This window comes from Pseudopodoces humilis, chromosome 18 (genome assembly GCF_049639895.1).
Source record: "Pseudopodoces humilis isolate 2021_Gansu_Grassland_sample_001 chromosome 18, ASM4963989v1, whole genome shotgun sequence".
Taxonomy (NCBI): Eukaryota; Metazoa; Chordata; class Aves; order Passeriformes; family Paridae; genus Pseudopodoces; species Pseudopodoces humilis.
The window spans coordinates 10,645,117-10,671,300 of NC_142217.1; the positions used below are offsets into that span (position 1 = coordinate 10,645,117).

Sequence of the window (26,184 nt, forward strand, 5' to 3'; positions counted from 1 at the left end):
TTGGCAACGGAAAGAAAAACATTTACTTTTAAACTGAGCTAAGTGTGTATAGATTTTCTTCTACAGTGAGTTCAGCTATCAGACTTCACCTTGGAAGTGCCTGAGGTGCCTTCAACAACTACATTCAGCAGAATATAATTCAGGTATATATCAAGTGACTCCTGTAATAATAAGATATGCTTTAAACTAATTGTGCTAAGTGAGTAACGTCATATTTCTTACTGTTCTCAGCAATGAAGAAAAGACAGCAGTCAAACAAAAAAAAAGAAGTCCTTCCAGCAGCTCTGGCTAACAGTCTCCCTTCTCCAGCAGAAAGCAGCTGCAAGAACAGTGACCCACACAGCACCTAACACTGAAGGGACAAGTTTAAAGACAAGAGCCAGATGACCTCACAAGATCCCTGTTGGCAGCAGATGCTCATAAATAGTTTACAGAAGGCTCACTGGCCATCTCCATGAGTGTAACACAGTTTACAGGCTGCCAGCCAAAACAATCATCCATTGCACACAGTTGTGTAGGACCCTCAGTACCAGCTGACGACATAAATACCAGAATCATATCTAAGTTATGTACAACAAATTGTACTAAGTGAAAGCACTGACATATGAAAGTGCCTTAAGAGTATATACTTGGATTTTTAAACTGACTGCAGTTTCTAAAGCAGAAAATACACACAGCCACCTGCAGAAGCCCTGATTCTCTCCCCTGATTTGATTTGCAACTTCCCTATTTCAGTGAACAACACTGAAATACAACATTTCCCACTGTACAAAGGATACTGCAGTATTTTGATGCTAACTGTATCAGTAGCTTCAAAAGAGCTCCTTTGAATACTTGAACTTGGTCATCAGTTGTAACAGACTCTCACCTCTCCCTGAGGAATCTGCTGGCAGCTTCAACCAACGCACATTTTTTTTTTCATAAATTTTCACATAATCTTGATTTCTCTTGACATCCTGTGCCCCACAAGAGACCAGGTGTGTAGGTATCTATCCTGTGCTTCATGAGACATAATCACTAACTCCAAGCACAGGTAACTGCTAGAAGCTGGAATAGATCAGACCTTGGGCACTCCAGGCCACCCATTTATATGCTGATCCAGAATACTCAAGGCTTTCTGTACAGACTTGTTGGCAATGAAAATATTGAACAGTCAGCATATGACCAAAACCAAGAGCTAGGACATTTGTGTTTGTGAGTCTATTACTAAGCTACACATGCCTCCCATAATCACAGGCGCTAAGATGATTTTCTCCCTTCTTTTCCATTTTAAAACAAAAGAGTAAGACTGACTGCATCACAAGTTCCAAAGTTGCAGGGGAAAAGCATCACACCAAAAAAATTCAAAGAAAGAACTAAGAACTGTCACTTTCTGCTACTACATGGATGCAAAAATAAGACTGGTATATTTTAGGAGTACATAATCCTTTTGGTTCAAAAAAACCCACTTATGTTCACTAAACAGGAAAAGTGAGACAACAAACAACTATGACTGTCTCTGGCAGTCTGACTTTGTGGGAATAACAAACTGTGACAGGAGGTCAGGAACAGCATTCTCACATTTTGCAAAGTAAGTTTTGTCTTTCACAAAACAGATGCTGTAGACAGAACAGCATTTATAACCATTCTTTCTGAGACACCAGAAGATTATACTAGCTTACTCTCCTTACTGGAATCCTGTCTCACCACCTATGCTTTTGTTGGTTTCTCTACAGTTTTCCTACTTCTGTAAAACAGTTCTTTAATACTTACATCTAAGTAGTCCCCTAACTGTCATTCTTCTAGCAGCAAAACATTGCAATTAATAACCTTTAACTAAAATCCAGATTTTCTTCTTCCTTTAATATGCAGATCATTGGACTGGAGAGCTGCCCCCCATGACACATGGATAAAATGGGGACATAAATGGGTCAATTCTCAGATTACATTTTAGGCAAGAGGCTTTGGTTCCCTATTTGCTTTGTTATGGTCAGCACTGAGATCAGAATGTAAAAGCATCACCACATTATCACACCAAAGCCACATGTGACAAGAAGAAAGAACCTCCTCATGTGACCACAAAGAACACTGGCATTTGTGCAGGAGAAATCAGAGCTCCCCTTGGTTTGCCAACCCCCACCTGCCTGGGGCTCTCCCATTTGCTCACCCACATCTCATCACCAAGAGCTGAGTAGATCCACAAACCATCCACAGGGAAGGGGGAAGCCAAGGTGCCAGTGAGCAATGGGAGCACGTCTGCAAGTCTTGGATTTCCTGATCACTCCCTGGGAAGGTTTCGACCCAGATCTGTAATTACCTGACTCAAGCGAGAGTCAAAAGAAAAGGGGGGAGGAGAAAAATCACTGACTGTTTCAAAAGACACACTCGAGGCGACTTACAGTACAGAAGACACGGAGTAAATCGGCACAGACAGTTTACCTGTGTCACATGTTTACAGGGGGTAAATTGAAGTTGGCACTTTACCAGAAGGCAACATTTGCCTTGAACATTTGCCACGAAATTACCATTGTTTCAAGTCAAGTTACTATGTCATTACTGCTGGGTAACTTAAGAGTCAAGTACACAATTAATCCATGTCACCAATGCACATAGTCTGCAAAACATTACAGCCATTAATCTAGTAGTTTTAAAAAGGAGGAAGGGGTAAGAGACAAAAGAACTTATTAGACTTCCAGTAACCAGAAGACAAAGCCTATTAGTCAGAGGCAAATAGAGGAAAGGAAGCCAGCAAGATAAGATGCAGACCCCAAGGGAGAAGCAGCCAAAGAGAAGGAGCCCAGCCAGGGAATTCTGATGAAACTGTTAAGGGGGTTCCCCCTTATCTTTCTGTGACTACCAAGTCCCTCAAGTGTTTACAGATTGTTCTTTCAGCCTTCCAAGAATTCTGGCTACCAATATTCAGCTCCTTCTGTATTTTTGAGAATGAAAGAAAGGACTGTTTTTCTAACATCCTATGCTTCTATTTTTATAGTCTCGTCTTACTCAGAGCAGAGTTTTCCTGTTACATTCACATACAGACCCATGTGCCTAATGGAACAATACTGTTTCTGCAATTTGCAAGTTCTTACAAACTGACAAAACCCCATCAGGATGTATTTTATAGTGTTCCAAGGCTCTAAATTAAATTTACCAACATTTCCCTGGAACCAATTAAGAAAATCAAGTGCTTCAGTGTGGGACAGATCTGAGCAGTGCTGGGGCACTCTCACTCCTTCAAACCTGCAGCCATGCATCTCTGTATCCAAGCCGTCCATGCATTCCTTTCTGCCATGAGGAAATGCAAGTATAGAAGCTGTGTCTGTCCCCTCCTTCCATCCCCTTTCCATCTACTTTATACTCCACTGCCCCTAGGTACATACCAAACACAGAGGATTTCTTCCTGTTTCTTAAGCTGAACCAAAGCAAGCAGCAGAACCAAGACCCTAACTTATCCACTCACAAATTTATCAGAACACATCTTAGAAGTCTGTCAAACTGTCTGGCAGTCCTCCTTGCTCAATATATACTTCTTCAATTAATTTCAATGAGAATCTTCCAAAAGAGCTGTTCTTAGTTTTCTCTCAAAGACACTCCTTGATCTGATTGTCTTTTTTCAACACAGTTCATGCTAAATGGAAGCAAGAGGTAATTATTCATGAATTTCCAAGATGAACAAATGATAAGAACTACTGACACAAATCATTGAGAATTTGCTATGAACACAACAACATTCAACTTTAAAATAAAGCAAGAATCTGGGCAGAAAAGGCACTTAACACAGCCTTGAAGATCCTGATTAAATGAGCTGATTACAACTCATACTGCAGGCTGTCAGTCTCACAAAGAAAGCAGCCAAGTAGTACCAAAGCTGTAAGTTCCCCTGTTATTAGTTGTATTACTTTTTTTTTTTAAGAATTACAGTATTCATGCCTACATACAACTTGCTATTAGGAAATAATCAGAGTTTTAGAAATCATTACAAGAGCTAGTTCTTGCAGTAAGTTTGTAAAGTCAGTTGCACTCTGCAAATCTGAACTAATTCAATACAGATCACAAGCTCTCCTTTTTCTGCTGATGTGCAGAAAACCTTTGCTTCAGACTGTGAGCTGCCTGTCATGTAAAAGTGAATGTTTTCCACAGATCACCACAACATACCTGTGTAGGGGAGACTTTGAAGACAAACTACAGAACTGACAAGAACATGAGGTCAGATCTCTTTACTTTCACATGCAATCTTAACTAAGGGACTTGTGTTTCCTTTTCTGAGGATTACCTTTCACCAGGGCAACATGCAGCAGTGTTCAGATGCAGTCAAGGGATACAAGTACTCAGACGCTCTCCCTTCCCATTGCTGTAACCCAAATAAAACACTAATACTGTAGCTACACACTACCTGTTTAACAAAGAGGTTTTTAAACGTGTAAGAATTTGTTTAGATAATGTCTTTTGGTCAACTGTTCTCTCAAAAAAATACAGACCATGCCAGTGAGGCCTGTAATTTTCAAAAAGGTCAGACAGTTCTATGCTTTTTGTTTGTACAGCTATGCCCCTTTTTTTCAGAGCATTTGACTCATTACCCCTTTAAATTATGTGTCAGACACTACCATTTAAAAAAAAGTTACCAGCTGTGGATCAATGCTGTATTCTGACACTTGGCATCAGCCTGTCCAGTTATCAATGTAACATTTTGAAGGGCAGCATATCAGCAGTGTTAACTATTTAAAAGATAATCAATTATTCTTTCCAGTAACCACAGCACTGATAGGATAGGCATATTCTTCCAACCAATATTTGCTCGAAACACTGATTATGCAAGTTATAATTTAAGTTGTTATGAGTAGCTTATTAGCACCACCACAGCCCCAGAGAGTGATTAATGCAGATTGCAGCTTGCACAGGAAGGGTAAACATGCTCAGGGGAAGGAGGGAGAGCTGAAGCAGGAAAAAATACTGGCTGTGCAAAGGGGGTATGTTCAGATAGCGAAAACTACCTTGGAAATAAATCACTTTACAGTTTATTTCTCTTTCTCCTGAAAACACTACGAACGTTCCCGTTCAAGCGTGACACGTGAGAAGGCTGGGCACGAAGCGCACCCGAACAAAGCAGCCGCTCTCCCCGGCCCTGGGGGGCTGCGGGGCCGCCCGCAGCGACCACCGTAAGGGACGTTTTAGGAGCCCGCAGACGGCACACAGCGGAACGGAAAATAACAGCAGAACCAAACCCCGGGGAGAGGCAGCACCGCCGCTCGGGGCACAGGGATGAGTGTGAGTGGACACGGCCCGACGGCACCGGACCCCACTGGCACCGCCCGGAGCAGCGCCCGTCCGGGACCGCCCGGGGCACCGCCTGTCCGGCAGCGGCTGTCCGGCCGCTCGCGGCGGGCTGTCCCGGGGCTGCAGGGCTGCGGCTCGGGGGGCCCTGACGTGAGGGGGAGGCGGCGGCGCGGGGCCCCCCGAGCATAACCGGCCCTGGCGGGGCTGAGGAGCAGCGCGGCGGCCACGGACGAACCCCACCGCCCGCACCGTCGCCCGGGCCGTGCCGAGCCGCGCCGAGCCCCGCGCCGCCCCCGCCGCCGCTCCCGCCGCAGCCCGGGCGGACGGGAAGAGCTTCGGTCCAATTCACTCACCTCCGCGGCGCCGAGCGGCTCTGCCTCCACCGCATCACTTCCGGGCGAGCGCTCAGCTGGCGGACGCGCCGTGACGGACCGTGACGTGCCGTGACGTGCCGTGGCGTGGCGTGCGAGGGGCGGTGCGCGCGACGCCGCGCGCACGGTGAGGGCAGGGAGGACGGCGGCTCGCGCCTCCCGCGCCCACCGGAGCGGGGGCACCCGGCGGGCGGGGCCGCGGCACGACTGCACCAAGGTAAAGCGGGGAGGGGGGGAAGGCGGGCGTACACTCAGGGAGGGCGAGGGAGGGAAGACGCCGGAGGCGCGTGCGGTGGGCTGACCCCCCCACTCTGCTTCGCGCGTTGGTTCCGCCCGGCTGCGGGGGCAAGGGCGCCCCGGCCACCAGGGGGCGCAAGCACGCCCCCGCCGGCAGCGCCCCCTAGTGGCCGCGCGGCTCCAGGTCAAGGGGGGGCCGCAGCGCCATCTTGACAGTGGCAGCGACCGTGGGGGCCCGGTATGGGCAGCGCTCATTCACCCACAGCGGTGTGTGACCCACAGCGGTCATTGACACACAGGGGTCATTGACACACAGCACCCCAAGCCCACAATGCTCAGTGCCCACAGCTCTCAGTGCCCATAGGAGCAGAAGGCAGCATCTGAAGCTGCACCAAGGGAGGTTTAAGTTGGACATGAGGAAGAACATCACAGAAGAGATGATCAGACATGGGAATGGGCTGCCCTGTTTGGTGCTGGAGTCACCAACCCTGGAGATGTTAAGGAAAGACGACGTGGTCTGGTTGACAAGGGGGTGTTTGGTCACAGACTGGACTCGATGGGTTCAGAGGTCTTTCCTAAATCACCTGTGTCCCACAGCCCTCCCTGCCCACAACCCTGCTATGGCTCTCAAATAGCAACTAAAAATCATGTCTGTCATTGAAAGACCCGCAGAATAAAGTAAGAAGAGAGTCAGAGAGGATTTTGTCTCTGCTAGCATTAATATTTATACCTGTTCTTGAGCTTGGGAGCTTTTCCAATGCTGGGAAATATTTCTATTCATGCATTCAGCTGCATTTGGCTAGAAGCCAAGGTATGAATGAGGTGCATAAATCTATACTGGAGCTTGTGTCCATGTTGTTATATTTCTGTATGCTTTTATATTATATAAGCAAGGCCATCCAAGGATAGCTGAGAATTCATTTTCTCTGCTAAATTTCTCACTCTGCATTAAAATCTTTCTCTGCTTGTAAGTAATAGGAAACTAAAGACACGGGAGGAGAAAATGGTATGGAAGTGTGAACAACAGAGCTGGACAAGACTAGAGACAAGTTCATATTGCTTTACAGTTTACCTGGCCACTCTGTGATTTTCATGAGAAAGCTACGAAATAAGTAAAACAATTTTTTTTTTGTTTCCCTTCCCCCTTCCCACAATCTAAGTCAGCATTTCTGTTCTTCCTGGGGCTCCTGCAAGCACAGGAATACACAAACATAAACTTCCAGGGCAAGTCTGTATGTCCTGCTAAAACCAGATAATGCCTCGACCACCTCAGACTAAGAGAATGAAAACCCAGTGATCAAAAAGGGTTTCCACTTTCATTTATTCAAGTGAAAAGAATGTTGTAGAACCATAATTTTGTGTGAATTGGCTTATTTGAACTGGCATAGGAAACGGCGATAAATCCATGTCCTTGTTTTACTATTTAATTATATTCTCTTTGCATGCAGTTTGCTTTTCCTGATCAAAAGACTGCTCCATATGCAAGAGCAAGCTTAAAAGAGATCCAAGTTCAGTCAGAAATCTGAGGCACAGATAGAACAGCAGAGTTTCCATCCCAGCTGCTGAACAGTGTGAGTACAATGATTTAGGGAGTCTGGTTCAGAGGTGTTGATTGAGGTTTCAGATCATTTCAGTTTGCCTGCAGAAAGACACCAGCATGACAAAATCCTAAACCCTGTGAAAGTCACCCTGCTTTTAGATACCATTATGGAATATCTTGGTTCAGTAACTTCATTCTTTTTCACCAAATCTGCATGCATTTATGATTTCAGCTTGTCAATGGAAAGAGTGAGAAATAAATCTTTGAATCAAATTGATGAGAATGTCTAGAAATATACAGGCTTGTGTCACTGGTAGAAATGAGGATGTAACACCATCATGGAAGAACATGATCTTTCATTCTATTTATTTTTCACCATGTGAAGATGGAATACTTTAACTGTGATGGAGGTTTCGCTAGGATCTGGTTTTGTCTGAATCTTAAAAAAGGTTATGAATGTTCATTCAAGAATGAAAATCAAACAAAGTTTTCACTTTGCCAGTAGATACTGCAGCCACGTGTGGTTGGTATTTGCAGGGTACTGTCACAGGCCACTGAGTCATTGATTTGAGTAAAAGAGGACAGAATTACTTTTGTGGAAGCTAGATTTTGAAACTTAATATTGCTGGAAGGCATGTGACCTACCCAGCTATCACAGGAATCTGTGACCCCTTCTCTGCCCCCTGTGCCACAGGAACTCATTGTCTCAGTTGTTGTCCCTCAAAGAAATGACAGTCCAAATCCACTGCTGCATTAGGAACCACAGACTCATTTTGGCAGAGTTTCATGAAAGATGAATATGGATTACTGACCTCTCATTGCTGTGGAGAGCTCCGAAAGGAATGATTGATTATCTGCTGCATTAGCAGCAGGAGAGAGACTGCAGGTCATTTTTTACCTAAGTTGCATTGTTTAGCTCCTTAAAGAAAAACCAAACAGGTATATGATTTTTTTCTGCATCTCTTTAAATAAACATTAGCCAGAGTGCATTTGAAAGTAGGAGCTATACATACAGCATACAGGCTGGATTACTTTATGGGCATGTAGTATGGAACACAGTGGTGTTCCCTACTGCAGTGTTGATACTCTGTGGTCTTGAATGACATCATTTACTTCAGTAACAGAGATGTGATTGCAGCTTAATTTGGAAGGCAGTCAGCCCAGCAGTTTGTCACTATGTCTTCAGACTCCTTGCCAGTAGCAAACCAGCTGTTAAATAGAAGTTGTATTGCTCCTAAATAAAACATTTTACGTCTGAGAAATTCAAAGCTGCCTTTTCAAATTATTTCATGCAGGGTTTTGTTCCCCACCTCCCCTGAGCAAATCCAGTTTCAGCACGAGCACTAGGTGTGTGTTACTAATGCATGCCCCAGTTAGCTGGGATGTGAAAGAAGAGATCAGTTGCTTTAAAATAGCCTTTTTTTCCCCATGGGCTCTTCTTTTCACCCTCTGTTTTCTAAAATTCTCAATGTACTCACTGCTGGCAGAATTTATGCTTAAAGTGAATAGCTAAGGCTTGACTTTAGAAGAAAGGATGAAATAAAATAGACTTACAACTTCACCAGAGGAGTTGTGCAGAGGAGGCATGTGCTGGACACGTGTTCCCAGCCAAGTATCCCCTGCTGGGAAGCACCTATGGTTTAGCTGCTCCTGCATCTGTAGTCAGTCTTGGTGCGGTCTGTCTTCTGTCCTAGCTGACACTGTCCTGTTGGGGACATTGTATAGTGCAGTTGGCAGATTCCTTTTATTGTTTTTATATGAACTTTTAGTTTAAATTCTAGACAAACCTGCAAATAGCAAAATAAGACTGGTGTTTCATGGATTATTCAGATTATTGAACTTTTGGGTCAATCATCTAACAATCCAAGGGAATGTGTATTTGTTTCCGGAAAGAAAAACCTACTGCATTTTATAGTCTAAGGGACTATTTGTTTTAATTAACAGTGAAAAATGTTTGCATGTTCACCATGCAGTAAGTCATTAACTGCTCAGATCTCCTTTGGAGTTTGGATACAGTGGGATGTTTCAGGTATGTGATGTGTGATTTGATAAGAGGGGTTGCACAGAGACCAGGGGAGCGTTACAGCCCTGCGCTGTCGAGCTCTGCCCCAGCACCCAGCAGGGCTTGTTTGGGAGGCAATGCCTGGCTTCCCTCCAAAGCCTGGGCTCTGACAGTGGGCTCCAAACTGCGACCCCCTGCTTTTCCCCACTGACACAGCCGTGCAGACACACCTACCTCTGACCTCTCCTGCTTTGCCTTGTGGCAGTAAACACCCGAAATTTGCTCGGCTAATACAATAGCCCTATACTTTTTGACAGAAAGGTCTGTGGTTAACCTCTGTGGGCTGCATGCTGCAGTAAAATGAAGGGTGGTAGAAGTTAAACAATGGGTGTGACTACCACAAGATGGGTGTTAGTGGGAAAGTGGTGTAACATCCACTTAGCATTCCAGAGATGTGAAATGTAATTATGATTTAAATGCCAAAGATGTAAGTTGCAAGATGAGTAACTACAAGGACATGAAAGCCTCCCTTATCTTCCTTTCTATCCCACTCAGAATCATTTTGCACACCCACAAAACTAATACAAGTAGTGTCACTTGATGAAATTACTCCTGATACATGACTTGTACCATCACTTACATTTCTGTCAGTGTGGGCTCTGTTTATACTAAAGGAAAAATTCCAATCTCATTTACAACATTTTAAGTTGGAAGTAATTTTGCTCTCAGTGGAATTACTCCCTATTTATACTCCCACTCAGATCAGAATCTGACCCAGGCTTTGAATTTCGTATTATTTGCTCTCATCCTTTCCTGTCATAGACAGAAGTCCTCGATCTGTAAAGGGCTACTCACACCTTCATTTATGTATCTTTGCAGAAATAGCTTATGAGCAGGTCTGTAATGTTAAGAATTGCTAACTAAATGAGCCCTGGGAGCAGCTGGTTGCTGAGCATACATGAATAGCTGCTTAATGTCTTTTACATCATCCAGCATATGTGGGAAGGAGAGCAAGAATGCAGAAGTGCAGCCCATGCCTAGATGAGGGGCTACACTGTTCTGTAGCAATTCCAGCACAGACAAGCTAAAGAACAAAAGAGTGAGTTGTAGGTGGGGGAGTGGAAGCAACTAGTGGGGAAAATAATTGTTAGTTCTAGACTTTTCAAGAAAATCTTTATAAACAGATTCTTGGTATGTTTAAAATCCAAGTGCAGCAGGTATAGTCAGCTCTGAACACAGGGCATGTTCTGTCCCAAGCTGTCACCTTGGAAATTGTCTGATGCATAGATCAGAATTGAAACCTGTATTTTAAATATTTTTATTCCCAGCATTGTTCCTTTTGTTTTCTTTATGGATTACATGAAAACTTAAGCTGTTATCAACTTCTCAGAGGCAACACCTTCAGATAACAACAGAGGGGGGAAGTCAGGAGAGGCCCTAGGTGAGGCCAGAATTTGGGACTCTGCTTGTGCTAGGTTAACCCTTGTAATTGAACTGTCTCTTTTCTGTACCAAATGTCCACCTAGCAGAGGGAAACAGTGATTTTTCAGATACATGGACATCTGTGACTTCATGTCTGACTGATTTCACTGCCTGAGTGAATGAAGTGAAGCACTTACTCCAAAGTGTTTGATGAGCTGGGACTACCTAGTTATATTATTTTGGAATTTATTTCCTAGAAATACCATAAACATTTACTAGAAGTACTTTGTGCAGTGTAGGAAGAATAATTTTCAATCTGGGGGAAGAAGATATGATTGGTTAAACACATTAAAATACAAATAGCAAAACAAAAATGTTCGCTTTTAAGAATCAGAGAAAAACAGTTCTTGAAACCACAGAAGGTCTTTAGATAACAGCAGTTAAGTCTAGGAATTTATAGTTCAGGATTTCTTATGAAAAAGAACCATGAGCCAAATCCTGTGTTCAGGTTAGCATCTGTAATTGCAGCTTTGGTGAAGGAAAGAGGGTGTGAGTGTCTGGAGTCACAGGAGGCTGGTTCTGGTCAGCCACTGTGCTGGAGGCGGCAGATCAAGAACATTGTAGCCTGAGAAGCCTTTTGCTCAAGCCCCTCTTCTGCAACCCAGAATCGCAGGAACTGCCACAGACTGCAGGCATCTGAGCCATAGCACACTGCCAAGCTTCCCACAGTAGTTTGGGTGCTACATTAGGAAGCAGCTTTTCCTCATGGCCAAGAGAGCACTCCCTCCAGAGGGAAAGTCAGGCTGTCTCAATTACTCTGCTCCAAACTGTCCATTCCCAGCACACAGGTTTGATTTCAGGGTAGATTCACCCACAGTAATTAGAGCTTCAGGCTGGTGAATGGATTCTGATAGTCAGATAATATCCTGTCCCTGACACTTGTTCCTCATTGCACCCATGTACTTACTTGGCAGTGCTGCTGCACCTTCCTTTGGGACAGTGAGATGCCTTTGACAGCTGCAGTGCCCGTTAAGCAGAAGTCATTTTTTTCTGTTAATTTAATCCGTGGCAGAAATGTTGTTATCCAGAAGTGGATTTGTCTCAGGGAAATTTGTGGTCTGTAATGAAATTGTGTAACCACTTATATGATAAAATACTCATTTACATAAAGCGAGAATAAGATTTCATTCTTTCTACTGACAAATAGACTTATCACACCTGAAGGTTGATTCAGTGGGTTCAGCAGGTACACAGCTCTCTGAAAATCAAGACATTCAGGACTTTCCTAAATCCACAGTTAGTCTGCCTCTCCTGAGTGCTTAGATAAAATAGCTTTCATCACCTTTTCATCACATCAAACTCCAGCTGAATCATTACTGCCTACTGTCATGGTATCACGAATAAGCCTGTCAGCCCCTGCAGCCTATACAAGCAATATTTATCATGTATTTCATTCACAGATTTGCAAAGATAGGGTCAGCATTGGTACAACAATGTCTCAGGAAGGGGGATGCTTAGAGTTTCGGTGACTTGCCCAATGTCTGTTGCAAAACATAACTGAAACAGAACCCAAGGCATTCTTGTACCAGGCTTGATTCAGCAAAGCACTAAACCAAGTGCTTAACTTTGAGCAAGAGCTCAAGCTGTTTGAATGGAGATAGATTTAAATATCTGTATAAATACTTTGCTGGACTGAGTCTTCAGCTTCCAACAGCTAATTACTGTTTACAGCTATTTCAGGGTTTTTTTCATATAGCTCAGCATATCTTTGGATGGCGGAAATATTTTTAAACTAATTGAATGGTGTGAAAAAATGTCCTGCTTGCTGGCCTTTTGGCAACTCAAATGTTCATGCATATGTTGGGAGTTTGTCTTGTCTTTATAGATGACACCATCAACTCGACAAGAAGTTCTTGGCCTTTATCGCAAGGTTTTGCAAATAGCCAAAAACTGGCAGTCGGCATCAGGACAGATAGAGGAGACCATGAGAGAGAAAGAGTACATTAGAAATGAAGCCAGAACGTTATTCCGAAAAAACAAAAATGTAAGTGTCCTCACAGTATTGAATATCTGAATTACTCTTCTCTTGCTCTTTGCACTCTGTGGTTGGATGCTAATATAGGAATATAAGGGTTGAGTTCCCAAAATTTCATTCACCTTAAATGCGGGTGTATTTGAGTTACAGTTTAAATATCATCCCTGAGAAAACTCAAACAATTTCAGTTCTTCATTAGTTACTGTAGAAGTCTAAAAGGTCTTTTTTCAGTAAAAAAAGAGCCAAGAAAAAATTAAATTCCAAAGATACTGCTTGTGTAATTGAAGCAGCTTTTGATCTTTACAAAGTTAGCTAAGTGTATCATTACCATGTAATGGCAAACAGAGCTCAGCAGCTTCTTTTTTTCTTTTCAAAGCAGCAATCATTGGCACTTCTTTTAAAAGAAGCACTTTAATTTTTTTCTTAAGGAAGAAATTTCAAACCGTGGTAATCAAAGGCCCTTCTTGTAATTCAAGATCACAACACTTATTTATATCCCATATTGATCTGGGACAAAACTGAAGTAATGAATTAAAAAAATGAATTTAAGTCATAATTCACACCACATTTCTGACTTCAAAGAGAGTTTCTGGATAGGATGATAACAGAATGTACACCAAGCAGTGTCTTTCCTTTATCCACTGGTGACCTTGCAGAGTGAGGAACAGATGAGTGTGTTTTTTTCATAGATGTAGTAGTAGTTTATATGTTTATTGTCTTTTTACAGAGAAAATAGCATGTTTGGGTAAAAAACTCCTTCTGTAGCCTCAGTCCTGACAGCCTCTATGCCTGAACATTCAGCACCATCAAGCCCAGAACTGTTGAGCTGAGGAAAATACCAATGTTACCATTTATGGATGTGAAAAACACAATCATTGTGTCCTTGGGTTTGCCAAAATAAGCTAAGGAAAGCCACGTGCTGTTCATCGTTTACACTTGAGCTTCCAACTGCTAATTACGGTACTCATATAAAAACCCTTGTTTGTCTGATCATCATAGGTAACAGATCCCAAGCTGATTAAGCAGTGCATAGAAGAATGTGAGGCAAGAATAGAAATTGGACTTCACTATAACATCCCCTACCCCAGACCTGTAAGTACCAATGACAAAGTCTTCACTGATACCCACTGAGCTTTCTCCATACAACAAAACCATCAGTTTCCATCACTCTCATTGCACTGCATTTTTAGATGAGCTGGCATTTAAATGTGTGCTAAAGCAGAGCCAAATGTACATTGAGATGTTATCTATTTTTCTATTTTTTTTTTACTGTAAATTGGAGGATTTCTTCTCAAAATAAGGAGTCAAAGCCTAAATGGAGTTATATGAACTGAATTCCCAAGGCCTCTGAATATTTAGCCAACCAAAGAATATAGAAAAACATGGTAATGGAATAAAATAATAGAAGAGAATGAGAGAATAATAATATGAATTACATCTGCCATAGGAACAATAATTTTTATAGCCTACATTACTGTTAACCATTCTCCTGGTCACAAATCAGGCCTTATGAAATACCTGTCTATGTTGTTGCTTCTTTTCCCTTCTTCCTACAGAAGAACATGTCCAAGGTTACTGAAATGCTGGAAGTTGCAGCAAAGTCTTCTAATGCACCATTCAATAAATTTTGATCATTGCCCAGTCACTTCTGCCAGTAATACTTTATGCTGCCTCCCACAGAGACATCCTCTCAACTCCTGTTTGATGAGTTTATAATTTCATATCTATAGTTCCCTTATCAAGGCAGTCATGGTCAAAATGAAATTGTATTTTTATCAGATGCTTGCCTAGACTATGGTTACTGTTACCATCTGTTTCAGTATACACAATAACAATGCACAGCTGGCAAACAATGTTCCTAGAAATGGGCCTAAAATGTGTTCTCTGCAGTGGTTTCAAAATCCCAAAAGATCTGCTCTCTCAGACAAACTGGATGATTATTATTTTTCAGTTTCTAGAAATCTCTACTGCTGCTTTAGTCAGTGCTTTTACTACTATTTGCACCTAAACACCCATCTTACAGGATGACAGCCTCAGCAACAGTAACACCTGACTGCTACCACCTACATTTTTCAGTCATTTAGGGGGGTTACAGCTGCACGATTCCCACTAACAGTCTTATGAAATATAAAGACTTTGTCAATCAAAGGAAGAGTCTGTCACCTATTGCTCCTTCTGCTTATAGAGTCAATGACATTGATTGTGCATTTTAATGTGCCATATATATAATCATGACAGTAAGAAGGCAGGCTTTCAATACATACAGTTTGGGGTTATTTTATGACTTGTTAAGTAGGTATGAATAAATCACACAGTGATTCAAGACATCTACTCAAGAATTTTTAGGGTTTCTACTTCTTACAATGTTCTGGAACACTGTCAGCAATCCTATTCCATCAAGTATCACTGCAGCCTGATACCAAACCGCAAAACAAAGGTACTAAGGCCTAGCATATATAGGATTTTATTAAGGTCTAAAATATATATTATTTAAATAAACAGAACAATTAGGACCTGAAAGTTATACCACTAATCACTCCTCAGAGAGTCCTCCTCCTAGAAATCTAATACCCTGGCTTGAGACAATAGTTACCCTCTCCAATGTATGAAGAAATGACTTAAAACCGAGTGAACTTTGTATTTTTCTTCCCAATATGCACCTAACTGGTGGGATTTTCTTTTTCAGATCCATCTGCCTCCTATGGGCCTTGCCCATAAACAAGGCCGTACATTGCGACACCAGGAAAAGTTAAGGAAGATTTCTAAGCCAATATATCTGAAATCCCATGATGAAGTTTCATAAGCCACCATTTAAGCTGTGATGTGTAATCACGTCCTTTAAACTGTGAACTGCAATCCAGGCGATTTGTGTGCACAACTGTGATGGTGTGGTCACTTGCTCACACATTTCCTGAGGCAAAAAAGCCAATTGATCCATTGTGTATGATGGATAAGGTTGGTTTAGTATTTATTACATTTCAACCACTGACTTGTCAATAAAAGTAACACTTTTTAAGAAGTGAAGTGTGATATAAAGTTTACTTTGACATCAGGACAAAATGCAGTAGGATTTCAAACTCTGTTTATCTGCAACAGGGCTCTCCGGTGGTTTGAGGTTCTCTGTGTTCAGTTTTGACTCAAGACAGTGCCTTGTGTAAAGTCACCCAAAGTCAAGGAAGTCTGGGACAGTCAAGCAGACACAGATCCTCCAGAGCTTCTGCCTGCCAGTGGGAATACAGTCACTGCACCAAGTACCTGCTGTCCTTTCTCTCTGCTCTCTGCTGTCCCTGGAGAGAGTTCCAGTTTCATAGTGCCCTTATGGGGATGTTTTGTTTCTGGACAGTAGGAAAGAGACAGAAAAGTGGCAGAAGTGCTACTACTCCTTTTCCTTTTTGCAAACTGCAGAGGAGTGGCCTAGAGTCTCTATGTCAGCTTTTTCTTCCTTCCTTTGGAGAGGGTGTGGATGTGAAATGCAAAGTTTGGAATGCTATTACACAACTCTGAGTAAAACATTCCAGTGTTGGGTTCCTCAGGTTCCCATGTATGGACTGGCTGAAAACTCTGCCTTCAGGCTGTCACTATGGGAACAAGCTTAGGATGCTTTGGTGTCCTCACTATGTTTTTGCATGGTCAGCTTTTCAGCATAATCAGCACACTGGCTTTTTCAACAATTATTTTAATTTAGTGTTAGGTTTTAACTCTTATGTTATAGACCCCATCTTTAATAAAAGATAGTATCTACAAGTCCCCTCCAAGTTTGAGGGGTATTTCTGTTTCCCAGGTGCCTCATGAATAGAAGTAAAATTAAATTAATTTTTGTTTTATGGGCTACCAATTGTTTTGGCTCCTTTGCAGTCATCTGACTTTACCAGGCTGTTGACTGTTCTCTTCAGGGAAGACAGGAGTGTCTTCCATCCTTTAGGCTGGAAATACCAGTGAGACCAAGCTTGGACAAGAGCCACACTGTACTGGACACTACCTAAGCACAGTCCACAGCACTCCAAGGACATTAATAGTGGCAAAAAAAATAAAATCAAATTTGAAACGTGCATGTGTGTATGATTTCCTTTTAAAGTGGGAGAAATCAATGGAATCTCATTTCTGAGCTCACCAAGTCATTCAAAACTCCCCAAGCTCTAATAAACAATGACGAAGAAATACTGCTGTCTACCTGAAAAGTAAGTTAGAACTGGTCCTGTGCAGAACAGACTGACAGTCCCTCTGCCAATAATGCACTTTTAAGAGTGAAAAAAAATACAAGAATAGAAAGTAGAAGAAAACAATAAGAAGAGTGAATCAGCATGACAGGTACTGGCTGGCCCAATTTCTCACTACCCTTTATGGCTCCAGTCCACAAAGGTCTCTATTGCCATATAATTATTTCCTGGGAATGCCTCATGTGGGGAGTAAATGCCATTGTTTTGTCCATGGAAGCTTTGCAAATTTACTGCTGCCAGGAAGACACAAAACAAAACTCCTTTAGCCTAGGAAAAGGGGGGTTGCATTAAAAAAGAAAAAAGAAAAAAAAAACCAAACAAACAAACAAAAAAAACCAACAAAAAAAACCAAAAATTTAACATGATTGCACATACTGCTTAATTCTTCATTGAAAGAAGTCTAAATACAGGCTTCCTATCCTAATTCTGATACACCAGTGTAGGGATGTGTCAACTGAGCCCAACCAAAATGTGCAGAGGCAAGGGGTTTGAATGGAAGCTTAAGCTCACTCTTTGTCATTAAACTATCATTTGAATCTTTCGAATTGCTGAAGTTTATGTGACTAATGAAGGCACTGATGCTCTGACGCATCAGGTGAATGAACAGCCATGGAAATGAGCAGTCTAAATTTTCTGTCTGTGTTATAGTCACAACTCTTTCCTAAGCACATACTGTAAGATGTAGATTATTTCAAAAGGACAGCCCTAGAATAACAGAAGATTTACACCAAACTGAAATAACAGGAGTTTACTTCTGAAATAAAATACAAAGAAGCAATTTTAAAAAGATTCAAATATTCTCAAGTAACTCAAATGAGAATCCACTTGCTTAACTGAGAAGCAGCAAGTAACAGCATCACATTATTTGAGATGTCTAAAATGCTAGACAGTCTAATAATTCTTCAAAGTGTTTGAAAAATTATTAACTGATGCTTTATCCTCATTACTCTCCATCACCAGAAGGCAAAGACTGAAATTTGTTAAAACTTCAGGCTGTTCAGCTAAAGGAAGGATTTGATCAGCTTTTTTCAAGTCTAGAGAGCAAACCCTTTCTTTCATAGTTTAAGTCAGTATGGAAAGGAGAATCTAACTAGAGCCCTTTGTCTTTGGAGGTCAAACTGGCAAACTACCATTTTGAGGGAGTTTCATTAAAAAATTCATCTGTAGTTCAGTCCAGCAGGTAGGCAGACATCTCAACTGGTACTCTTGTATTAGATGCCAAGGCCCTTATAACTTCTGTCAAGAAGTAGCCCAATGATTACACAATATATCATTCCTACACATTAATTTTACTTGCAAAAACAGGTTGTCCTAAAATGCCTCTGCTTTCTGCAGAATTTGTAATGCACTGGATTCACCCAGTCAGTGTACACTCTGTCCTGTACTTGCTGAACCTTCCCCTTCTAGTAAATACTGTCATTTTCCAATTTATCACCCTAGTCAGGAGATTGAGGTAATTTAGAAGAAAATGGTGACATTAACTTTATATTCTTCAGAAATAAAAGTCCTGAGTCAGTTGCATGGACTCTCCTGCAAGCCAACTGGTAGGCAAGGCAGTAAGAATTTGTTGACACAAATATCTAGCCTTGAATACCTAAGTAAAACACCTCCTTTCTGGGATTTCTGTCCCTAAATCCGTCATTACTAAGGTTGTAATTTATGAAGCTGTGCACTAATGACTAACATTAGCAAGCACACAAGATGGACGTGGCACCATTCCTTACTGAATGTCCCCCTCATGTTGTCTGGGGGTGAGGAAATGCTCCTTTTGCTGCAGCAGTGCCCCAATCAATTCCCAGGGCAGCATCACAGCACCAAAACAGGTTAAGATAAGATTAGGTTACCTGATCCATCTCCCTACTAAAACAAGCTGCTTCTTGTAATACCTTTCAGATGTGAAGAAAATAAGGCAAGCTGGACATTCCTGGGCCCTCCTATGCATCCTTCAGAAATGGTACCAGCAACATCCATCTTTTATCCACAGACAGAAAGGTCACTTATTTGATCATACCTATACATTCATTTTCAAGAATGCTAATTAGAGCAGAGACCTGCAACTTTCACTAGTAACTCTAATCCTATTAGGCACAATGTTCTAGCTATAAGTGGAAGAATTTGGGGTCTTTGTATCGTCTTCTGCTTTTTCACTGTGTAATTTTCCCTTTAACAGCCCAACAGTGTTAAAATCCAATCCTTTCTAAAAATAAATTTTGTACAGATAAGAGGAAGGTTTCAGACTCCTAAGAATATGTACAAACCCTGTCTGTCTTATAGGATCCCTAGCTGGAAATCTTTCTCTGCTAAGGGAAAAATACCTCTTGCTCCATAATGCACATTTTCCATCTGCCTTGAGTTATTACCAATGCTGTAAATCTGCAATTTGAAGTAATTACAAGTGGGTTTTGTGGCTTATTTAATGAGTGCTTCTAATTAAGAAATGAAAATTCTAAACCTGTCAATCCAAGGATTCTAATACTACTATTACAAGGTACTTAGTTTGTCCAAAATTTTTTCACATTTCTATCATGTCCAACTAGCAGCTGAGTTGCCTTTTTCTTTTTTCTAAATGCAGCTCAGCCAAGAAAGGTTGTGAATTCTAATGTTTAGCCAGTTTATCATTCTCCAGGAAGGTCTAGACAATGTTAAGGAAATAAGGTTGGGAAGCTCATTTCAAAGAACCATAGAAAAATGTCTCTAAGACAGATATCCCTTGACAATAAATTCTATTACTTTTGCTGTACTAGGGAGGGCAGCCTAGGAAATCATGTACTGCAGTAATCAGCTAAAGCAAGTCAGCCATGCCTGATCCCTGGTGAAGGGGATGCACAAACCCTCTCTTACAGACTTCTCTCTTATCAATTTATATTTTTATCATGTCTACAAAAGCTTAAAATACATCTTTAATTACATTCCAGGAGATGCCTTCATATCAAATCTAAACATCAGCACATAGGAAGCATTTAGAAAATCAACACAGTAACCAGGACATTGCACACATGTTGTAGCAAAGTCATTGTATATTCACAATATACAATTCACAAAAACCACAATTATGTAATTGAATAAACTATCAGTTACTGTTTGTTCACAAAAAGGGATTAACAAAACATGGCAAGCTATTACACAGATTTCTAACACTTTAAAAGTTATTGATCTCCATAAAATATAATTTAGGTAGTGAATTTGACTTTTTAAAAATGGTTTAATTTACAAGACTGCTTGCAAGACCAGAATTATCTGTAAGAGGATTGACAAATTTTAGTGTTAATTCATTTTAGTGTTAATTGTTGTTGGCCCAGCCTCCCTTTCAGCAGGTGAGGTGTCACCAGTGCTTTGATACAGAAGCTATGTCCAAGCAGAAAGATCCTTCTGAGAGCAGTGACTGAGCTGATGAATCCATTGATAAGGATTTAACAGCCAGTTCCTGCCCCTTCAGCCTGCACACACAGCTTCCATACCAGGAGGCTCATGACTGGTTTGTTATCTCTGATGCCACAGTGATCTAATTAGTGATCTGAATTGTTGATGCAATTAAACAACAATTAGATGCAGACATTCAAAAATACAGTAATCACCACAATTTTTTTTTAATGTATAGTAAGTTTCTGTTAATTTTAATTATATGAAAACTACAAAGTATCTCTCTTATGGAAGTCTAAGAAAATAATTTTGTCAAGGACCAATTTTAATTTATTTACAGATCTGCTGAAACATGATTCTCTTCTTAAAAACTGTTGTCTGTTTGGATGAGTGTGCTGTAACATTCATAAACAAGTTTTATTTTGGTATAGGTGCCAAATAGCATTTAGTCTAATTTATTAAGAGTAGTTTCTTCCTCTCAGTAATTTGAAACACCTGCACATCTCTGTCCCTTTTATTAAAACAAACATCCTTTGGGTGTCCTGGTCTGACATCTTTGCTCTACTCACCACGTAGCAATGATGCACCAAATGCCTGCGTGCTGGACTGTTAATGAGGTGTCAGGTGTGGTAAATGAAGCTGCTGTTTACCTGGGCATCTTCCTGCAGAGCAGCACTGCACAACACACCCCCAACACTTCTGCCTGACCTTGCAGTACCATTCTTAACAGTTACTATTTTATGAATATCTGCATAAAACAAACCAGTTGTTAATAAAACAATAATGAACTGTTTTCACCTAAGCACAACACAACACAACAAATTCCTATGACAAGAACTGTGTCTTTTAAGGAGTTGGAACAGCCTCCCGTAATGCTCTGAGCAGGACACTGGGAATTGCCAAATGATGGCTGAATCTCTGACTCCATGAGGCCTCCAGCAAGTCATTAAAATGCTGCATTTTGGGCAATGAAAAAAAATACAAGACCTCAAATTAGTGAATGTCTGTGTAGTGCATGTTTTTTTAAATGTTTGCCTTGATCTTTGTGCTTCTCTTGTACTGTGTACACAAGAAGACTAATGATGCATCTTTAGTACCTTCTTGGCATGCTGTGGGGATTAGTTAATGACTGCACAGCTCTTTGAAGATGTTCAGGCTATTTTATTTTTAATTAATGTTTGCAAGCTACTTTGAGCTTCTCTGATGAAAGGGCTTAAACAAGTACAAAATTTTAGGCAGTTATTAGTCCAAGAGAGCAAGATGAGGAAGTGTGCTGGATTTAGTTGGGGTAGAGTCAATTTTCCTCACACTGGCTGTGTTTGGGATTGTGCTGGACACAGGGTTGATAACACAGAGATGTTTTTGTTATTGCAGAGCAGGGATTGCACAGAGCCAAGGCCTTTTCTGCTCTTCATACTGCCAGGCTGGGGAGGAAGTCGGGGTGTGTGGGAGGGTAGGAGGAGACACAACCAGGACAGGTGACCCCAAATGAGCAAAGGGATGTTGCAGACCATGTGACATCATGATCAGTGTGTACAGTGGGGGAAAGGAGGAGGAAGAGGGGGATATTTGGAGTGATGGTGTTTGTCTTCCCCAGCCACCATTACATGTGATGGGCCCCTGCTCTCCTGGGAATGGCTGAACACCTGCCTGCCCATGGGAAGCAGGGAATTAATTGTTTTGCTTTATTTGTGTGCATGGCTTTTGCTTTCCCTGTTAAACTGTCTTTATCTCACCCCATGAGATAGTGGGGGGGGTGAATGAGTGGCTGTGTGTGGGACTGGGCTGTTGGCAGGAAGTGAGACTATAGAGAAAGAAAACTGCTCCATGTATCAGGTACCTGGAATCTGTAGGTAAATATTGAATATTGAATACTGAATATTCAATATTCAATATTGAAAAAAAGAGTTATATGGCACAAGCATACTGTTCTGAGAAATGGCAGCTCCCAATACATGTGCTGTTGAGAAGTTTTCCCTGGAAATTCTGAGGGAAATCAAGGAATTACTACAGTTTTATAATACAGCTTTGGTAGTTCATTCTATCTGAGGATTGGAGGATTGGTTTCATATGTTGACAACAAAATATTCTTATCTCCTCCCTCCTTGTCCTACATACTCCTGGGACACAGAAATGGTAGGCAAATCCAAAATCTTTTTGTAAGAATTGTGAAGTAGATTCCCAGTAAAATCAGCATCAAAACCCTTTAGGCCCAATTTCATTTAAAAAAAACAGCCATGCAGCCATTGAGGAGTAAAGCAGATCTTTACAATCTCAATATTGCACCTTCTCAGTCGTCCAGCTGGCACAGGGCTGCCACACCTCGATTTATCCAGTGTTTCTGGGGCTTGTCTGAAGGGAGATCAATCGACAGAACATAGTTGGTTGAGTGCCCAGTGGTGGATAAGACACCTCTTCTTTCACTTGTCTTGTATACAGGGCATGAATAGATGTTCAGATGAAGAAACTTGGAAGTTTCTCCAGGTTTCAGCCATATTATGGGCAGAGGATCGTAAAGGATTTTTGGTAGTGACTCTCCAATTACCAAGGATTCTCTATCCCATCGTGCACCTTCCAAAAAAAGGCCTCTCACGTAAGCCCCATCTTCTGGCATTTTCTCCATTGTGTGCTCCTGTTTCATCACCTAGAATGATTAAACCATTGCTTGATTTTATTTTTATCTGGAGTATAATAAATCCTCTAAGTGACAGTCTGAAATTGCTCCTTTAAATAAAATACATTTCATCTGAAAACTCTATTTTTCTTGCTGCCCCAGAACATGTTTCAAGCTGTTCAAGAAAAATAAAATTCTTCTGCAATTTTCTTACCTCAAACTCAAATCCGATGTGGTCAATTGGGATGGTGTATTTTCTGGCAAAGTTTTGTAAAACACCAGTCAAAAAAGACTGAGTGAAGAAGAATCCTGAGAGCCAAAAGACTGTGGGTGGCCCCTTGTCAACCCAATCCTGAATAAGGAGAGAGAAAACAAATGTAAAAAACAATCCAATATATTTGTGGCTTCACTGTGCCAATTCACCAGAAAAGGGATGTCTTTTCAGGTAATCTCAAACAGCACAAAGAGATCTAAGCCTTGATGGGACCATCTGCATCTTTCCATCAATTTTCTGTTTTTCAGAGACAACAAATCACAGTTTAGGATGACAACAAAAATAATCACTCATTCTGAAACAACCAGAATTCAGTGCTACTGAGAAAAATTTCATAAAATAGCATAAGCACATTTTTGTTAAGTTAGACAATGGCCTCCAAAAACAAGAGAAGTGATTGAATTTTGACAGTTTTATCAAAATACTTTCTTTTACAGTCTTTTAAACACCAATCTCCAAACAAAAAAAAAAAAAGGCCAAATTCTTTTATATTCTTCACTGATCAATGTCTCTTCACTGTGAGAACACTCACTGCCACCCACACATCAGATCTTAGTAGAGGAAATCATTCCTGTACAAAGATGCCAGACAAGGAGATCTTAGGCCTTGTCCACACAATGCAGTAGGAAAAAGCAAAACAAGAGCAGAATGTCTTCACACTACAATACTAAGTTATTAGAGTCAAAAGAAGCCCATATAATGCTTTGATCCAGCAAACAGGAAATTCTGCCATTTACATAAATCTCAGACACTTCTTCCTAGCTTTCTCCTCTCCTGACTTCTATGGGATTTCACTACATCTCAGTAGCTCACTATTTAAGGTACACCCAAAATTTTAAGTAGTTTTAAGAGTGCTAAAAGTGCAATGGAAATAATGGAATGGTAAGTTAAAAATAAAATAGCCTGTTCAAAAAGCATGTGAAAGTGGTGTCACATTTTATGAAACCTGAAAGCTATTTACAGACATGTATATAGAATTCCATAGTGCCTGTTATGCAATGGTTCTAAAGCATTCTCACACCCAGCTCAGTGTCCTTTCAGCAAGGAAGTCATTAAGACATCAATTCAAACTAAAATGAATCTTGCAGAAATAGAAAGATGGAAACTACCAAAAGCAGCACTGGATTAGCACCAAGGGATCTTGCTCCCAGCTCACCCTGAGCAATTGCCCAGCTAACTGCAGTGCTGCTAATGCAGAGCGTATTTGGCCATGAGTGTGTGTGAGAAGCTCACAGTCTGGAGCTACCCAGGGACTGCTGAGCATGGACAGCACTGACACACTCTCTCCATCCAGCTTTCAACTACAACTCCCCAGACCCTTCAGTCTCAGTTTAGCAGACCTGGAAGAACTCCAAACGGCAGAGGAGATCGGACACATAGCTTCCCAGAGGCTTCAGTGATGGATAGGATTTGGCAGCCCACATCGATGGCACTTTTCCCATTAGCATGCTGTTAAAAACATCTTCAAGCTCAGAAGACATCAACACTTGGCCTTTAATGGCTTTGCCTATATTAATGAGGCTCTTCCGAACAACTTCTGTAAGCCTTCAGATAAAACAAAGCAAAGGAATTGTCATTATTTACTTCTTACTACCTGGCTAAATATCCCTCAGTCCAACTTGAATGAAGAGTTGACAGAGGTGGTAAACATCCTGTCAAAATTCCTTATCTCACCTGTAGTTATCAAAACTCTTTACTTAACTTTAGAAAAGCAAACAAATTAAAAACACACACAGAGAATAAAAGGTAGTGAAAATTTTCCTTCTAGACAAGGGAAATCAAGTGACAAGAGCTTTAAAGCTTGTAGCACTCATTGTCATGGTGTGCTGTGAATATTGGGGCCTGGGTATCACTAACAAAGACTAAAGTAGGCTGTTCTACCTCAACAGAACTCAAATCTGATTCATAATCCAAGAATACGGGTACTATTGCAATATTCAGGTACTCAGCTGCAGCTTTCAAGTCTTTTTAAAAGATTCATCCAAAGCAGAATCTAACATGTTAAGAAAAATGCATTGTAAAAGGCTTGTTTAAGGCTTGTGAGCAGCTAGCACCAATGAACACAAGTATATTTCAGTTCAAGAAGTACTACACAAAACACTGAGCCATACCTGTTAAATCTAATTAGCTCTTGCCTAAGAACAGTATTCATGGACTCTTCATACAGTACTGGGTATGCCTTCATCACTTCTTCCATATCAAAGCTGCTTGGTAGTTTGGATAGGATGTCCTGTGCCAAATCTTCAACAACTTCCTGAAGTCACAAGTTTGTAGTGAGTAACAAAATATTCCACTCGAGTATAAAATATAGGATGTCAAATCTGAGAGACTTGAAAGGTTGTTTATCTGTATCTCAAAGGGGCATGGATTTGGCCTGAGTAACCTGAGCTGCCAGGACATGTGGTATTAATCTGTTTGAATGCAAAGTCATGAAGGTATCTTCCATCTTTAAAGATGCCATGCCAAATCCATCTGCTTCTCTACAGGGACATTCACATCTACTCTCAATGCTACAGTCATGAGATGAGAGGTTTTGGATTACTCTGAGATCTAGGAAAGGGCACCTTTCTGGAGTGCAAATTGATCTTTCTTCCCCAGTTACCTGAGGGGACTTGCCAGCTCCCCCTGCTTCTCTAGGCAAAGTCAGGAGCACTGCATGGAAAAGCTGGTTGGTCTCCTGATTATCCTTGGTGATGTCTGCATTTTCATGAAGTCCAAACACTTCAGGGTGTGTTGTAATTGGCAAACTTCGTATGTATTCAATGTAAGACTGTAAAACAAGCATTCAGATGTCAGACATCATGCAAAGTGATATTTATAGATGGTCAGTAAATCCAAATGGGACAGAACCTTCCCATT

General features: G+C 41.2%; 3 protein-coding genes across 7 annotated transcripts in view; 1 reads left to right on the top strand and 2 right to left on the bottom strand.

Annotated features, from left to right (window-relative positions):
- The window catches only part of DCUN1D3 (defective in cullin neddylation 1 domain containing 3), a 25,706-nt gene extending 19,955 nt beyond the window's left edge, over nt 1-5,751 (bottom strand). Inside the window, exon 1 of one of the 2 annotated variants that reach the window (XM_005522936.3) lies at nt 5,607-5,751. The gene's annotated coding sequence lies outside the window, so the exon portion shown is untranslated. Of the gene's footprint in view, nt 1-2,146; nt 2,231-5,606 lie in introns of those variants that run through there. The other variant, XM_088063934.1, reaches the window with a different exon arrangement.
- Nucleotides 5,725-16,909, top strand: LYRM1 (LYR motif containing 1). 4 transcript variants are annotated; one of them, XR_015774077.1, is made up of 5 exons: nt 5,725-5,841; nt 12,711-12,869; nt 13,860-13,952; nt 15,547-15,815; nt 15,957-16,909. XR_015774077.1 is itself a non-coding variant. In XM_088063935.1 (5 exons), exons 3-5 carry the CDS (start codon nt 12,711-12,713, stop codon nt 15,661-15,663), a joined length of 369 nt encoding a protein of 122 aa, XP_087920061.1. In that variant the 5' UTR covers nt 5,740-5,841; nt 7,310-7,432; the 3' UTR covers nt 15,664-16,909. The 4 variants fall into 4 exon arrangements, 3 of the variants coding, with proteins under 3 accessions (XP_005522994.1, XP_087920061.1, XP_087920062.1); XM_088063935.1 differs by adding an exon at nt 7,310-7,432 and having other exon boundaries at nt 5,740-5,841; nt 15,547-16,909; XM_005522937.2 differs by having other exon boundaries at nt 15,547-16,909.
- Nucleotides 16,910-22,712: 5,803 nt separating this feature from the next.
- Nucleotides 22,713-26,184, bottom strand: part of DNAH3 (dynein axonemal heavy chain 3) — a 49,051-nt gene continuing 45,579 nt past the window's right edge. Inside the window, exons 56-60 of the mRNA XM_005522938.3 lie at nt 25,928-26,095; nt 25,437-25,579; nt 24,666-24,870; nt 23,266-23,403; nt 22,713-23,081 (exon numbers count right to left, since the gene is read on the bottom strand). Of these exons, the coding sequence (XP_005522995.2) occupies nt 22,728-23,081; nt 23,266-23,403; nt 24,666-24,870; nt 25,437-25,579; nt 25,928-26,095 (1,008 nt within the window). The 3' untranslated portion in view covers nt 22,713-22,727. The remainder of the gene's footprint in view (nt 23,082-23,265; nt 23,404-24,665; nt 24,871-25,436; nt 25,580-25,927; nt 26,096-26,184) is intronic.

Bases quoted from the DNA above. Each gene is read 5' to 3' on its own strand.
- LYRM1 (XM_005522937.2), top strand. From the start codon at position 12,711: ATGACACCATCAACTCGACAAGAAGTTCTTGGCCTTTATCGCAAGGTT. The intron at 12,870-13,859 runs GTAAGTGTCCTC...TGATCATCATAG, and splicing joins TATTCCGAAAAAACAAAAAT to GTAACAGATCCCAAGCTGAT. The intron at 13,953-15,546 runs GTAAGTACCAAT...TTTCTTTTTCAG, and splicing joins ACATCCCCTACCCCAGACCT to ATCCATCTGCCTCCTATGGG.